General features: G+C 38.5%; 1 protein-coding gene across 1 annotated transcript in view; it reads left to right on the top strand.

The window, feature by feature from the left end:
• The first annotated feature begins 389 nt into the window (after nt 1–389).
• The window catches only part of LOC133103106 (signal-regulatory protein beta-1-like), a 31,954-nt gene continuing 14,601 nt past the window's right edge, over nt 390–17,742 (top strand). The window contains exons 1-2 of the mRNA XM_061208366.1: nt 390–496; nt 15,635–15,988. Coding sequence (XP_061064349.1) covers nt 424–496; nt 15,635–15,988 — 427 coding nt within the window. The 5' untranslated portion in view covers nt 390–423. The remainder of the gene's footprint in view (nt 497–15,634; nt 15,989–17,742) is intronic.

Raw genomic sequence — 17,742 nt, 5'->3', positions numbered from 1 at the left:
TGGGCTTGGGACTTTGGAACACAGCCCACAACTGCAGATCCTTCTTGGGATCTGTGAGTTTGCCTGGGGCTTCCAAATAGGGGTTCACCATGAATGGAGTGAGGGGCCCAGTGGAGAGAACAGAGACCCCAAGTAGGGAGCAAGTTTATTTCTGTTAGGCTTGTCCAATCCCTCTGAAAACATAAAATGAGTAACTCCTCACTTTCCATCTGCTTTCTCTGCCTGATTTCCATTTCACCATCTGAAGCAGGAACTGTCTAGAACCTAGAAGCGGATTAAGATCTCACAGCCATTTCACCCCATCATAGGCACTTCCTCTTACATCATTGGGAGGTGGGGCTTCCTTCCTCTCCACAGAGCACGGAAGTGCAGGTTCTCCCCAGGACACACATTTGGACAGAGCAGGCTCCTCAGGCTTCCACGATGCCCATCCCTGTCTCCTTGTCCAACCATCCTCCTCCTTGCCTGCTGCTGACTCTACTGCTGGGACTCACAGGTAAGCATTCCTTGGGGTAGAATCCCCTTTCCCTGACCCCTGGACCTCCCCCTACCCCTGCGCTTTTAGGTCTTAAATGTAAACATGGGTGTGCCACCCGGGCAGCCACAGAAGTCCAAGGACTGGGCATTATTCAAGAGCATGAATTCAGGGATCTGAGCATTTTCTCTGTGGATCCATTGCCAGCAGTTGGTTACCAGAGGCATTGAAACAGATGATGCTTCAAACACCAACGATAACATCTTTGTGTGTATTAACTTGTTTAATCCTCACAACATCCCAGTGTGGTAGCTATGACTATTATCCCTGATTTGCAGATGGGGAAACTGAGGCAGAGACAGTAACTTGCCTGACATCACCTATCTAAGGCAGTGGAGCACAGGATTCTTGTCCAGGTCGTACAGCTCCAGAGTTGATTCTTTTAACCATGTTGTGCTGCTTAGCTTCTCAGAGAAGGCTAATGGAAGAAAAATCAGAAAATTCTGAGAAGGAAACAATAGATTTGTCATCACCCATCATGCCACTCAGAGAACAGCAGAGTTCAAATCTTGCAATGTGTACTCCCAAACTTTTGTCAATGATGTGTTGGATGGTTTTTCTATGTGCTAAATTTTTTTTTCACTAAGCTTTTAACGTGTGTTATAATTTCGTTTGATCCTCAAAACAACCAGTACACTAGCATACTAGGCTACACTTTAATACATGTTTGTGGATGCATGTATTAATGTGTGCGTGTGTGTATGTATGTGTATAAGTGGGTGTGAGGAATTGTTCCCAGACACATTGGATTTCAAAAAGACTTCCTTATTTTTCCCCTAAATCATTTTTCAGTCTACATGAGATGACATGATCAGATGTTTAGTCTTTGCTGTCTTTCAGCAACATCCCTCCTTTTCTACTTCTCTATAAATCTACGCCTTACCCAGACCTAAGACAAGAAAACTTCTGTCCTGGTAAATGAGTAGAATTTTGTGCATTGCTATCTTGGAGTCCACTCTTCCATGCTGGATAAGGGTGAGGAAGAAAAGAGGGTATCAAAGACACAGAGACTCTTGCCTATATGACCTATATATTCATATCCATATCCATATCTGTATCTGTAATTATATTTATATCCATATCTATAACTATCTATAGCTATATCATTGAATGCTAGTTGAAGCCTCCATGCCTCAAGAAATCTAATGAGTAATAAGTATTCATTTTCTTGAACACTCCTCGTGTGCCAGACACTGCTGGAAATGCCCACAGCTGCTAACTCATGTAATCATTATATCCAAGCTAGATCCTCTTGTCACCCCTACCTTATAGATAAGAAAACTGAGCAAGGAGAAGTTCAAGGTCACTCAGTGGTACATGGTAGAGGTATGATTTGAACTCAAGCAATCTCATACTAGAGCTCATGATTTTAACAATTGCTCTTCTTGATACTGTGGCCCTGCTTCCATCCCATGAGATTTCTGCAGTTTCTGCCAATGGGTGTGTAAAAGGGTGGAGTGTGGGGAAGAGGGTTTGTGGTTTTCCTTTTTCTGTGCTCTTCTGCTTCCTACATACATACAAGTTCCTTTTGTTTTTCACCAACTCACCTACATGGGAAACTCAGTTTCTGACATAATTTTCACAGAGATTACCCACTTAGAATTAAGTGCCTCAGGGAGATGTCACACTGGGCAATTCCCACAACATACATATATTTTTTGCATACTAATATGCCAGGAACTCTTATAGGAACATGGGGTGCCTTGGTGAATAAAAGTCAAAGTAGTTGCCTGCATGGGTATTTATCTTAGTGGAAGAACTGACAATAAACAATAGACTTATAATTAAGTAAATAATATAGTATATTAGAAAGTGATAAGTGTTAAAAAAAAAAAGAGTAGCGGGATGACAGAATTCAGAGAATCTGTAGTGTGGGATGTATTTTAAACCTGGTAGTCTTCTGTGTGTGGGGGGGGGAGCATCACTTAGAAGGGGAAATGTGAGCAAAGACTGAAAGAAGGTTCTGGAGTGAGCCATGTGGTTATCTGGGGGAGGAGCCTTCCTGACAGGAAACAGCATGTGCAAAGGTCCTGAAAGTAGAATCATCCTCCTGTGTTGAAGGATTTGGGCTTTTGCTCTGAGTGAAATCGTTGCCATTGCAAAGTTTTGAAGGGAGAAGTGACATGATCTAACATGAGTTTTAATTTATTCTAGCATTTCGTTGAGAATAGACTGCAGAGAACACAGACAGAGGCAACTAGAGCATTTGAGGTCATGACATTCATGCAAAAAAAGTTAAAGTGGGTTGCACCTGGAGAGTAGCTAGTAGAGATAAGAGAAAGAGTTCAGATTCTGGATGCACGCCAAAGAGGAGGCAACAGGATTTCTTGATGTGTAGGATTTGTGGTGGGAGAGAAAAGCTCCAAGGTTTTGAGACCTGAGCATCTGGAAGAAGAAAGGAGATTCAGGTGAGATATAGAGGGTGTAGGGGAAATTCAGTTCAGTTTTAGATGTGTTAACTGTGGGATGTTTATTTCTATCCAAAGAAGATGATGAGTGGATAGTTGGACATAGAAGTCCAGAGTTCAGGGGAAAGGCCTAGACCAGAGAGGTAATAGGAGAATTATTGATACACAGATTGTAGAGTTTTTGCTATCCCCTGGCTCCTCTCAACCCTCTGATTCCTCTTTTCTCCTCCTCTCCTTTCATTTCTCCCTCCAACTTTCTTTCATATTTCTTCCCATTTTTGTCTTAGCAGTTCAGCTTCCCTGACTGAACTGTTATCACTCTTCTTCTCCAGACTTAAAAACCCAAAACACTTGATATTATTGGCACATCACAGGACCTTCCCTGTAATAGCATGTGCCCTCCTTAGGTGGCATGATTGGTTAGAAACAGTGCTTAGTGGGTGGGTTTACCAGCTCACACTCTGCAAAGGTGAGCCACAAATTTTCTCCCTAAGGAGTAGGGAAGAAATAGAAAACAACACAGGATTTGCTTGTGGCACCACAACAGCCTGCTCCTCTGGTTTATATCTCTGCAGTTAGACCCATACCTGTTTAATAGGACATTTCAGAGAATATGGAATGTATTTACATTTCTCTGTATCTCCAGAAACTTGGTAGTCAGTGGGGCTGTGAACTCAACCTGGAAAACTTGCAACTGTAGTTAAATGATTGGCCCAGCAGTGACTCATGTCCCTTCAACTCATAACTCATTGTTCAAACATAGTCAACCACCCACAATTCTTTTCAAAACACTATTTTGGAGTTTATTGTTTCTTTGCTTGCCTCCATTGTTCTATCTCCCCATTCACTTGTAGGTTTCTCAAATGTATCAGCGTTTAGAACCACACATTTTGTTTTCTTGCATGGGGCAATCATCTTATTTCGGTTCACATCTTTTATTGCAGTAAAATATACATAACATGAAATTTACCATTTTAACTATTTAGAAGGTTACAAAGTGGCACTATGTTCCTTCCCAATGTTGTGAAACCATCACCAGTATACATTTCCAGAACTTTTTCAACATATGTAGCAGAAACTCTGTATCCATTAAGCTATAACTCCCCATTTCTCCTTCCCTGCAGCCACTGGTAACCCGTATTCTACTTTTTCTCTGTGAATTTGCCTATTCTATGGACTTCATATAAGTGGAATCATCTATTTTCCTTTTGAATCTAGCTTATTTCACTGAGCGTATTTTTAATGTTCATACATGCTGTGGAAGGTGTCAGAATATCATTGTTTTTTAGGGCTGAAATATATTGTATGTATTTCATACATATTTCATATATATTTTATATGTATATGTGTATATATATAATATATATATATCACATTTTTTTAATCCTTTCATCCATTAACGGAATTTTGGGTTGTTTATACTACCCTTTTTTATTGAAATATAGGTGCTGTAAAATATTACATAAGTTACAGGTGTACAATATAGTGATTCACAATTTTTAAAGGTTACACTCCATTTATAGTTATTATAAAATATTGACTACATTCCTGGTGTTGTACAGTATATCCTTGTAGCTTATTTTATACATAATAATTTGTAACTCTTAATCGCCTACCCCTATATGGCCCCTCCCACCTTCCCTCTCCCCACTGGTAACCACTAGTTTTTTCTCTATGTCTGTGAGTCTGTTTCTTTCTTGTTATATTAACTAGTTTGTTGTATTCTTTAGATTCCACATATAAGTGATATCATACAGTATTTGTCTTTGTCTGACTTACTTCACTTAGCACAATGCCTTCCAAGTCCATCCATGTTGCTGCAAATAGCAAATTTTCATTCTTTCTTACAGCTGAGTTGTATTCCATTTTACACACACGCACACACACACCACATTTTCTTTATACATTCATCAGTTGATGAAATTTTGGGTTGTTTCTACTACCTTTTGGTATTGAGAACAACGGTGCTATGAACATTGATGGACAATTGTATGCTTGAATTTCTGCTTTTAATTATTTAGGGTATACACCTAAGAGTGGATTTATTGGATCATATAGTAAATTCTACGTTTAACTTAAAAAAATAAAAAAGAGTTAAAAAAACTTTTTAAAAAACACTAGTGTTTCACGGAGACTCCACCATTTTTGCACTCCTATCAGCAATGCACAAGAGTTTCAATTTCTAAACATTTTACCAACCCTTATTTTCAATTTTTTTGTTTTGTTTTGTTTTTGGTAACAGCCATCTTACAGGATATGTAGGGGTATCTCACTGTGGTTTTAATTTGCATTTTCCCAATTATTAGTGATGTTGAACATCGTTTCACATGCTTATTGACCATCTGTATATCTTCTTTAGAGAAACATGTATTCAATTCTTTTCTTCATTTTAAAATTGAGTTGTTTGTTATTTTGTTGCTGAATAGTAGGATTTCTTTAAATATTCTTGATACATATCCCTTACGAGATATATGCTTTGCAAATGTTTTCTCTCATTCTGTAAATTGTCTTTTCACTCTCTTGATAGTATCCTCTGATGCAGGAAAGTTTTAATCTTGATGAAGTCAAGATTAAAATTTCTAAAATATTTTTTTGTTGCCTTCCGTGTCATATCCAAGAAATTATTGCCAAATTCAATGTCATGTAGTGTTTCACCTGTGAGTTTTTCTCAGAATTTTATAGTTTTAGCTCTTATATTTAGGTCTTTGATTATACACCATTTTTGTATATGGTGTAAGGTAACGATCCAGCTTCATTCTTTTGCATGTGAATATCAAGTTTCCTCAGGTTCATGTATTGAAAACACCATTCTTTGTCCATTGAATGATCTTGACACCCTTGTTACAAATCACTTGACTATATATGTGAGGGTTTATTTCTAGGTCCTCTATTCATTGCCATTGGTCTATATATGTTTCTTAATGTGAGTACCACACTATTTTGATTATTGTAGCTTTGTATTAAGGTTTTAAATCTGGTAATGTGACTCCACAAATTATGTGCTTCTTTTTCAAGATTGTTTGCTGATTTGAGGTTCCTTGAGATTTCATATGAAATTTAGAATGGGGTGTTCTAGTTCTGCAAAAAAAAATGTCTTTCAGATTTTAATAGGGATTGTATTGATTCTTGTAATTTCTTCAGGTAATATTGACATTTTAACAATATTAAGTCTCCCAATCCATAATAACAGGATGTTTTGTTCATTTATTTGTCTTCTTTAATTTCGTTCAGCAATGTTTTGTAGTTTTTGATGCACAAGTCTTTGATTTCCATGGTGAAATTTACTCCTAAGTATTTTATACTTTTTGTAGCTATTACAAATGAAATTGCTAGCTTAACTTCCTTTTGGGATTGTTTGTCACTAGTGTGTAGAAAAGCAACTGATTTTTGTGTGTTGACTTTATATCTCAAAAATTTGCTGAATTTATTTATTAGCTCTAACGCTTTTAAATGTTGGAATCTTTAGAACCGCTACATAAAAAAATCATATCATGTACAAACAAGAGAGTTTTACTTTTTTCTTTCCAATTTGAATGCCTTTTATGTATTTTTCCTGTCTAATTGCTTTTGTTGGAACTTCCAGTATTGTGTTGACTAGAAGTGGCAAAAGTGGGCATCTTTGTTCTATTCCTGATCTTTGGGGAAAAGCTTACAGAATTTCACCATCAACTAGGCTGTTAGCTGTGGGTTTTTCATATATGACTTCATTTATTGGGCAATTTTCCATCTATTCCTAGTTTATTGATTGTTTTTATCATGGAAAATGTTGACTTTTATTAAATGCTTGCTCTGCATCAGATGAGATGATCTTTTTTTCCTCTTTATTCTATTAAAGTGGTAAAATGAATTGTTTGATTTTCATATGTTGAACCATTTTCACAATAAATCCCAGTTGGTCATGGTGTATAATTCTTTTAATATCCTAGTGAATTGGGTTTGATAACATTTTGTTGATGATTGTTGCATCAATAGTCATAAAAGATATTGGTCTGTATTTTCTTCTTATGCCTTTGTCTGGCTTTGGTGTCAGGATAATGCCGAGAATGAGTTTTAATAGGCTCTGAAAAAATTAAGAAGTCTTCCTTCCTCTTCAATTTTTTGGAAGTGTTTGAGGAGGAATAATGTTAGTTTTCTTTAAAAGTTTGGGAGAATTCAGCAGTGAAGCCAAGTGGTCCTGGGCCTTTCTTTGTTGGGAGGTTTTTGATTATTGATTGAATCTCATTGCTAGTTATAGGACTACTCTGATTTTATATTTCTTCATAATTCAGCCTTGGTGTAGTGTATTTCTAGAAATTGGTCCATTTTATCTAGGTTATCCAATTTTTTGGTGTTTAATCGTTCATAGTACTATTTTATAATCATTTTTATCTGTAAAATTATTAGTATGTTCTTTTATTTCTGATTTTATTTATTTGGGCCTTCTCTCTCTCTCTCTCCCTGTTTTTTTTTTTTTTCTTAGTCGTTCTAGCTAAAATTTTGTCAATTGTATGAATCTTTTTGAAGAACCACTCTTGGTTTTGTTGATTTTCTGTTTTTTTTTTAATTCACATTTTATTTTTCTCTTCACTAATCTCGACTATTTCCTTTCTTTTCTAGCTTTGGGTTTTGGGTTTACTTTACTCTTCTTTCTCTAGTTTCTTATGGTGTATAGTAAAGTTACTGTTTTGTGATTTTTCTTAAATGTCTGCATTTTCAGCCATAAATTTCCCTTTAGGGTTGCTTTCTGTGCATCTCACACGTTTTGGTGTTATGTGTTTATGTTTTCATTTTTCTCCAGGCATTCTAATTTCTCTTGTGATTTCTTCTTTGACCTACTGATTTTTTAAGAGAAGGTTGTTTGATTTCTATGTATTTGTGAATATTTTATTTCCTCTTCTGTCACTGATCTAGTTTAATTTTACAGACTATTTGACCAGTGGGCTGCTTGAATAGCCCTTCTTCAGATTCCAGTAAGTTGCCTTGTCATTCATCCTGTGTGACAATGAACATACATAGAGTTTTCTTATGGCAACTGGTTTCTGTAACTGTCAGGACAGATGTGTGTGGTAGACAGAAAATACCCCTCAATATAGGAGGAGCAATCAAGATGGCAGACTAGGAAGATGTGAAGCTCAACTCTTCCCACAAATACATCAAAAATATATCTACATGTGGAATAATTCTCACAGAATATCTAATGAACACTGGCAGAAGAACTTAGACTTCTGAAAGGGCAAGAAATTCTCCATGTAACCGGGTAGGACAAAAGAAAAAATAATGAAAATGAGACAGGAATCTGGATGGGACCTGTACCCCTTGGAGGGAGCTGTGAAAGAGGAAAGGTTCTGCACCCTGGCAAGTCCCCTCACAAGTGGGGAGATCAGCTAGGACAGATGGGGAGCTTCAGAGCCTCAGAAGAGAATGCAACAACTGGTTTGCAGCAGCTAGAATGGAGAGAGACCGGCACAGATGGTCAGTGCCACAGCCCTGCACTCCCCAGCCTGACATGTTCATCTGCCCATGTGGGGGGTGGCTGGGTGCTGAAGCGTGGGATTCAGAGATCAGACCCTGGGAAAGGATTGGGGTGGTCTGCGTGGAAACAGCCTGAAGGTCCTGGAGCCTGGTGCAACCCCACATGAGGGTGTATGCAGAGGAAGCCTGGGCCACCTTAGAGGCCAGGCACCATTGTTTGGGAGATGTGTGAGGGGAGGAGCAGGACATGCCATTGCAGCCTTTTTCCCCATGCATGTTTTCAGGTGGCAGGACACTGCCTACACAAGCTCCAGGAGCTATTGTCAGTCACCACCACTAACCCCTTGCTTCAGGAGCAGTCACGAGGAGCAGTTACAAGATGTCACTGCTGCCCCCTGGGGCTACAGGAGTGGTTGAGAGCTGCCTCCACTCTCATCACATGCTCCAAGGCACATGTGAGCCAACACTGCTGCCAAGAACCCCGGGACCAGACACCAACCACTGCATCTGCACACCCCCTGCCAAGGGGATAATGGCCAACACACACTGAGGAAAGAGTTGGCAGGCATCCATACTAAAAACAGCCCTCACACCAAAAATGTTAAACTCACACATGCTACACAGGGACACTCCCACATATAAAGAGTCTTCAAAGACCACAGTAGATAATTTTTTCTCCTAAACTCACAGAATATGAAAAATATAAGTAAAATGAAGAAGCAGAGGAGCCAATCCCAGTTAAAAGACCAAGAGAATTCCCCTGAAAGAATAAACAATGAAACAGACCTCTTTAGTGTAATAGACACAGATTTCAAAAAGGAGATAATGAAAATACTGAAGGAATTAAGAAAGGGTATCAACAGAAATGCAAAACACTGTAAAAAGGAACTAGAAACTATGAAGAGGAACCAAGAAAAAATAGAAAACTCATTTGCTGAGATGAAAAGTGAACTAAAGGCAATGAATAGCAGAATGAATAATGCAGAAGAATAAATAAGTGATCTGGAAGATAGAATAATGGAAATCACCCAATCAGGACAGCAGACAGAAAGCCAAATGAAAAAAAAAATGAAAGCAATATAAGAGACCTATGGGATAATATAAAGGTTGCCAATCTACACATAATAGGGATTCCAGAAAGGAAAGAAAGAGAAAAGGGGATCAAAAATGTATTTGAAAAAATTATGGCTGAAGACTTCCCACACCTAAAGAAAGAAACAGATATCCAGGTACAGGAAGCACAGAGGGTCCCAAACAAGGTAAGCCCAAAGAGACCTACACTAAGATGTATTCTAATAAAAAATGGCAAAAGTTGATAAAGAGGGGATTCTAAAGGCAGAAAGAGAAAAACAAAGAGTTAATTACAAGGGAACCCCTATAAGGCTATCAGCAGATTTCTCTACAGAAACTTTGAAAGCCAGAAGGAAGTGGCAAGATATATTCAAAGCCCTGAAAAGGAAAAATCTAAAACCTAGAATACTCTACCCAGCAAGATTATCATTTAGAATAGAAGGAGAGATAAAGAATTTCTCAGACAAGCAAAGCTAAAAGAAAACAGCAATACTAAACCTATTCTAAAGGAAATATTGAAAGGTCTTCTCTAGAAAAGAAGTAAGAATATATAGGAAAGAGAAAATCACAGTTGGAAAGCAAATCACTTAAATAAGCTAGTATGCAGATTTTAAAAATCAAAAAAATTCTGTGAAAGTGATGATAACCACAATGAACAGCAAAAGGATGAACATGTAAAAGAGGACATCAGAATCATACCGATAAAATGTGGGAGAGGAGGATATGAAAATGTACATTTGTTTTCATTTCCTAGAATGTGTTTGAGCCTCTATGACTACCAGCCTAAGGCAAGTAGATATAGATGGGGTTAATATACTTGAAAAAAGGGTAACCACAAATCAGAAACATACAGTAGACTCACAAAAACCACAAAGAAGAGAAATAAGTATAATACAAAAGAAAATCATCAAACCACAAAAAGAAAATGAAAGGGACAAAGAAGAAATACAAAATCAATGGGAAAACAGGCTTAAAATGGCAATAAATACATAGCTATCAATAATTACGTTAAATATCAATGGAATGAAAGCTCCAATCAAAAAGTACAGAGTGGCAGATTGGATAAAAAAACAAGCGCCTACAATATGCTGCCTACAGGAGACCCAGTTTAGGGCAAAAGACACACATAGATTGAAAGTAAGGGGATGGAAAAAGATATTTCATGCAAACAGAAATGAGAAGAAAGTGGGGGTCACAATACTCATATCAGACAAAATAGACTTTAAAACAAAGACCCTAAAGATAAAGAAGGACACTATATAATGATAAAATGTTCAACATAAGAAGAGGATTTTACACTAGTCAACATATATGTACCTAATATAGGAGCAGCCAAATACATAAAACAAATACTAACAGAAATAAAGGGAGAAATTGACAGGAATACAATAATTAGACTTTAACACCCCACTCACATCAATGGACAGATCTTCTACACAGAATGTCCTAAATGATACAATAGAACAGTTAGACTTCATTGATATTTTCAGGACTCTACATTAAAAAAAACCCAACAGACTACACATTCTTTTCAAGTGCACATGAAACATTCTTTAGGAATGATAACATACTGGGGCACAAAACAGACCTCAATGAATTTAAGAGTATAGAAATTATCTCAAACATCTTTTCTGAACACAACAGCATTCAACTAAAAATCAACCGCAGAAAAAGAAATGAGAAAAAAGATTACATGGAGACCAATTAACATGCTACTAAAAAACCAATGGGTCGATGATGAAATCAAAGAAGAAATTAAAAAAATACCTTGAGACAAATGACAATGAAAACACAACAATACAAAATCTATGGGATGCAACAAATGCAGTCCTTAGAGGGAAGTTCATAGCATTACAGTTCATAGCCTTCATCAAAAAAAAAAAGAAAATTCTCAAATAAACAACATAGCCTACCACTTAAAAGAATTAGAAAAAAAGAACAAACAAAATGTAAAGCCAGCAGAAGGGAGGAAATAATAAATATCAGAGAGGAAATAAAATAGAGATTTAAAAAAAGTAGAAAAAATCAAAAAAACCAAGAATTGGTTCTTTGAAAGAGTAACAAGATTGACAAACCTTTGTCCAGGCTCACCAAGAAGAAAAGAGAGAGATCCTGAATAAACAAAACAAGAAATGAAAAAGGAGACATTACATCTGATACTGCAGAAATACAAAATAAATAAGGGAATACTATGAGCAATTACATGCCAACAAATTCGACAACATAGAAGACATGGACAAGTTTCTAGAAACATACAGCCCACCAATACTGAATCAAGAAGAAACAGATAATTTGAACAGACTGATCATGAGAGGTGAAGTAGAATCTGTAATTAAAAACTTCCTACAAACAAAAGTCCAGGACCAGATGGCTTCACAGGTGAACTCTACCAAACATACATAGAAGAACTTATACTGATCCTTCTCAAACTCTTCCAAAAAGTTGAAGAGGAGGGAACACTCCCAAAGACATTCTATGAAGCCACCATTACCCTGATATCACAACCACACAAAGACACCACCAAAAAAGAAAATTACAAGCCAATATCTTTGATGAATATAGATGCATAAATTCTCAACAAAACATTAGCAAACCAAATCCAACAACAAATAAACATGATCATACACCACGGACAAGTTGGATTCACCCCAAGTTCACAAGGGTGTTTCAACATACAGAAATAAATCAATATGATACACCCCAGAAACAATACCACATGATCATCTCAATAGATGCAGAAAAAACGTTTCACAAAATTCAACATCAATTCATGATAAAAACTCTTGCTAAAGTGGGTATACAGGGAACAAAACTATTTATGACAAACCCACAGCTAAAATAATACTCAATGGTGAAAATCTGAAAGACTTTCCACTAAAATCTGGAAAAAGACAAGGATGTCCACTCTCACCTCTTCTATTCAACATAGTATTGGAAGTCCCAGCTACAGAAATCAGACAAGAAAAAGAAATAAAAGGTATCTAAATTGGAAGGGAAGAGGTAAAATTGTCATTATATGCAGATGACATGATACTATATATAGAAAATCCTAAAGACTCCACACAAAAACTACTAGAACTGATCAACAAATGCCACAAGGTAGCAGGATACAAGATTAATACAGAGAAATTGGTTGCATTTCTTTACACTCACAATGTAATATCAGGAAGGGAATGTAAAACAAACAATACCTTTAAAACTCACACCCCCAAACATAAAATACTTAGGAATAATCCTGACTAAGGAGGTGAAAGACTTATACACTGAGAACTATAAAACATTAATAAAGGAAATTGAAGATTATTCAAAGAAAAGGAAAGATATCCCATGCTCTTGGATTGGAAGAATTAATATTGTTAAAATGGCCATACTACCCAAAGCAATCTACAGATTTAATTCAATCCCTATCAAATTACCCATGACATTTTTCCAAGAACTAGAACAAATACTACTAAAATTTATATGGAACCACAAAAGACTCAGAATTGCCAAAGCAATCCTGAAGAAAAAGAACAAAGCAGGAAGCATAACCCTCCCAGACTTCAGACAATACTACAAAGCTACAGTACTCAAAACAACATGGTATTGGCACAAAAACAAACATATGGATCAATGTAACAGAATAGAGAGCCCAGAAATAAACCCACACACTTACAGTCAATTAATCTTTGACAAAGGAAGCAAGAATATATAATGGGGAAAAGATAGTCTCTTCAGCAAGTGGTGTTGGGAAAGTTGGACAGCTGCATGTAAATCAATGAAATTAGAACATACCCTTTCACCATACAAAAAAATAAACTCAAAATGCCTTAAAGACTTAAACATAAGTCATGACACCATAAAACTCCTAGAAGAGATCATAGGCAAAACATTTTTTGACATAATTTGTACCAAAGTTTTCTTAGGTCAGTCTCCCAAGGCAATAGAAATAAAAACAAACAATGGGACCTAATCAAACTTACAAGCTTTTGCATAGCAAAAGAAACCATAAACAAAACAAAAAGACAACCTATTGAATGGGAGAAAATATTCACAAAGGATTTGACCAACAAGGGCTTGCTTTCCAAAATATACAAACAGCTCATACAACTCAACAACATTTCTCCAAAGAATAAATACAAATGGCCAATAGGCACATGAAAAGATGCTTACTAATTATTAGAGAAATGCAAATCAAAACTAAAATTAGGTACCACCTCACATCAGTCAGAATGGTCACCCTTAAAAGCTCTACAAATAACAAATGCTGGAGAGGAAGTGGAGAAAAGAGAACTCTCCTATACTGTTAGCAGGAACGTAAGTATGGAAAACAATATGGAGGTTCCTCAGAAAAATAAAAATAGAATTACCATATGATCCAGCAATCCCACTCATGGGCATATATCCAGACAAAACTCTTATCCAAAAAGATACATGCACCCCTATGTTCATAGCAGCAGTATTCACAATAACTAAGACATGGGAACTACCTAAAAGTCCATCGACAGATGAATGGATAAAGAAGATGTGGTACATATATACAATGGAATACTATTCAGCCATAAAAAAGAATGAAATAATGTCATTTGCAGCAACATGAACACAACTAGAGATTATCATACTAAGTGAAGTAAGTCAGAAAGAGAAAAAAGAAACACCATATGATATTTATATGTGGAATCTAAAAGATGACACAGGGAATTCTCTGGTGGTCCAGTGGTTAGGACTCCACACTTCCACTGCAGGGGGCCTGGGTTCGATCCCTGGTCGGGTTACTAGGATCCCACAAGCTATGCCACATGCCCCCCCCCCCAAAAAAAATGACGCAAATGAACCTATCCACAAAACAGAAACAGACTCACGAACATAGAGAACAAACTTGTGGTTGCCAAGGGGGAGAGGGTAGGGGTAATGTAATCTATTATATATGGAATGGATAAACAACAAGGTCCTACTATATAGCACAGAGAACTATATTCAGTATGCTATGATAAGCCATAATGGAGAAGAACATATTAAAAAAAGAATGTATATATGTATATACAAGAATATATATATGTATAAATGAGTCAATTTTTGTACAGCAGAAATTACCAAAACATTGTAAATCAACAATACTTCAGTATAAAAAAGTTATAAATCAAGTAAAAAAAAAAGAAAGTAGCCCCCCAAAGAGATCTATGTCCTATACTCACCTGTGAATATTTTACTTTACTTGGAAAAAGAGATTTTGTAAAAGTGATTAAGTTAAGACTCTTGCTATGGGGAGAATATCCTAGATTATCAGTGGGGGCCCAATATAATCTTATAAGAAGGAGGCAGGAAAGCCAAAGTTAGAGAAGTACAAGTGACAATGGAAGCAACATTAGAGTCATAAGAAGATGGAAACCATGAGAAAAGGAACATAGACAGTCTCAAAAATTTGAAGAGACAATGATCAGAGCCTCCAGAAGAAATGTAGCCCAACTAACTCCTTGATTTTAGTCCAATAATACCATTTCTGGTCCTTTGACATCCAGAATTATAATAAAGCTGTCACTTCAAGCCACTAAATTTATTACAGCAGCCTTAGGTAACTAATAAAACATGACTATGTCATTGGAAAAAAATGCTAGGGACTTGAAACAATATTCTACTTTCTTCTTAAACTAAATGTTCATTGTGTTGGGAGCTCTGCACATCACTGCCACTCAAGTATCCAGGTTGTTGGAGCCAACCTCATCATGAGAATGAGGATCTCTGCGGAAGACGGAAGTTGGTCCATAAAGGCTCTTGCAGTTAAATGAATAACCTACGAAATATATCCATCACTTTTCCTCACAACTCAGTGGTCTAAAGAAGTCATGTGGTCCCACCTAATGCAAAGGCCAGAAGTGCAGCTCTCCAGGAGGCCACAAACTGAACAGCCAGAAATATTTGGTGAAGTATGACACTTCCAAAGAGGGCTCAAGTACTCAAACCCATTCTCTGCCACATCATTTAACCTCTCTGTGCCTCAATTCCTCTCTTGTATTAGGGTCTCACGTTATAGGCTCATTGTGAAGGTTGCATGCAATATACACGCAATGGGCTGAGTTCAAGGCTGGCTCATGGTGCACTAAGTTAATGAAAACTGTTGTTGATAAATAATTGAGAAAACCTACTGGATCACCTAAGGATGAATAAATAACTGGATTGTGTTTCCCTCCAGGAGTGGCAGATGAGAACAAGCTGCAGGTGATTCAGCCTGACCGATCAGTTTCAGTTGCTGCAGGAGAGACGGCCACTCTGCACTGCAGCATGACCTCCTTGCTCCCCGTGGGGCCCGTCAAGTGGTTCAGGGGCACAGGGCCAGGCCGAGAGTTAATCTACAGTCTCAAAGGAGGCCCCTTCCCTCGAGTAACAGATATTGCAGATACTACAAGGAGAAACAACACAGACTTTTCCATCCACATCAGTAACATCACCCCAGCAGACACCGGTATGTACTACTGTGTGAAGTTCCGGAAAGCAAGCCCTGACGTGGAGGTTAAGTCTGGACCAGGCACTCATCTCGCTGTGAGTGGTGAGTATGGCCTGGGTCTCCTTTGTCCCCCTGGTCTGTGACAGCAAGTCAACAAGAATGCCCTCCACCCTTTGAGAAAAAAGAAAAAAAAAAAAAGAATCAAGTGCAGCAGTGGGTGCTTATATCATGATCTGATTTCTCTCCCTTCTGCAGATCAGGGAAACTGAGGCCTGCAGAGGTCGTGCTACTTGCCAAAGGCCCCACAACTGGTAAAGCTGGGAAAAGTCTGGAACCCCAGTCTGCCTGGCTCCACAGCCCTTGCCTTTTCCATCCCATCTAGCCCTTTGGTTCCAGGGATGAGGGAACTGAAAGTCTGAGTGACTTGCCCCGTCACAGCCCAGGTATCACCTCCTGCCTCCAGAGAGTGCTCCCCTCCATGTGGCTGAGTCTTCTCTTTATTCAGCACCTATTGAGCACCTACTGTGTGCCAGGCCCTGCTCCAGATGTTGTGGAAGCAGCAGTGAACAAAGCAGACAAGGGCTCTTCTCCCATGAAACTTATGTTCTTTCCTCTTCCAAAGAGAACTCTCTCCAGGGCAGGGTTTCTTTATTTCCTCTTCAGAAACATCACACTGAGAAGAAATTCTTACGGCACAGGTTCAGTGTTTACTCTGACGGCCGGGCTAGAGGAGATGCCCAGAGGTTGGGTGTTTCCTGGGGGTCTGTTGGGAAAACCCTCCTGTGATTCAGAGACCGACTCACACAGTCACTGAAGGCTCCCAGCAGAGCTGGGTCATCTCAGAATGTGCCTCCCCAGGGAAGAGGTTCCGCATGTGGGTGACTTAGGGGCTGCCCCATTGAGGCCGCAAAGGTGCTCATTAAGAGTTTTCTGACAAAGACCCTGGATCCTCTTTCTGACTCCTGAATCCTGGACTGTGACACAGGAGGGACCTTTAGACACTGTCTGCCCAACCCTCCATGTACAGATGGCGGCCTGAGGCCAAGAGGTGACTGGAACCCAGACCACAGTCGCATGGTCAGTGAGTGAGGGGATCCTTCCAGAACCCAATCTGATTCCAGGCCAGGCTCTTTCCTGTACCAGCACTGGAACTGGTTTCATGGAAGAGCCTGGTACATGGAAGTTGAAGAATGAAAGCTCCTTGAATTAACCATTGAACATGATGTTTTCATTGCTTTCCCATAGGTTCAGAAGGCTCCTCGCATTCAGGCCCTAAGTCCTGAGGCGACTGGAAACTTCTCCCTACTTTCAGCCACATGATCCCAAATCCCTCATTCCATATCAGCACCTAGAGCTGCCCATTGTTTCAATAGCTACTTAACATTCAGGGTATGGAGACAATCGTTTTCATTTTACAGTCTCCTGTTGACGGATACTAAGGTGTTCCTAACCTCGGGCTATTGAAACAGCACTGCAGTGGATAACCTTTCCATGTGTCACTCTCCTCAAAGGGGAAATACCCACTGGAAGTAGCATTGCTAGATCAGAGAGTATGCGTATTTTAATTTGTGTGATTATATTGCCAAATTTCCCTCCTAGTCATGGTAGCAAATGAATCTTCCCAGAGCTCCAGGCATTAGCAGGGAAGGTGGCTTTATCCTGATTTTGCCGATATTACTAAACTTCCCAGATTGTCGGTTCCTTGCTCAGCCAATCACAGCTAATAAGTGGTTCCACTGCCACTCAGATCTGCTGCCTCCCAGGAGGCTGCTCATCCTCTTCCCCAGGCCGCCTGCTCAGAGGATTCCCTGGATGAGAAAGGAGGGAGGGGGAGGGGAGCAGCAGCCTGTCAGATG

This window comes from Eubalaena glacialis, chromosome 13, assembly GCF_028564815.1.
Source record: "Eubalaena glacialis isolate mEubGla1 chromosome 13, mEubGla1.1.hap2.+ XY, whole genome shotgun sequence".
NCBI lineage: Eukaryota > Metazoa > Chordata > Mammalia > Artiodactyla > Balaenidae > Eubalaena > Eubalaena glacialis.
The sequence above is the reverse complement of the archived record's forward strand: the minus strand, read 5'-3'. Positions and strand labels throughout refer to the sequence as shown.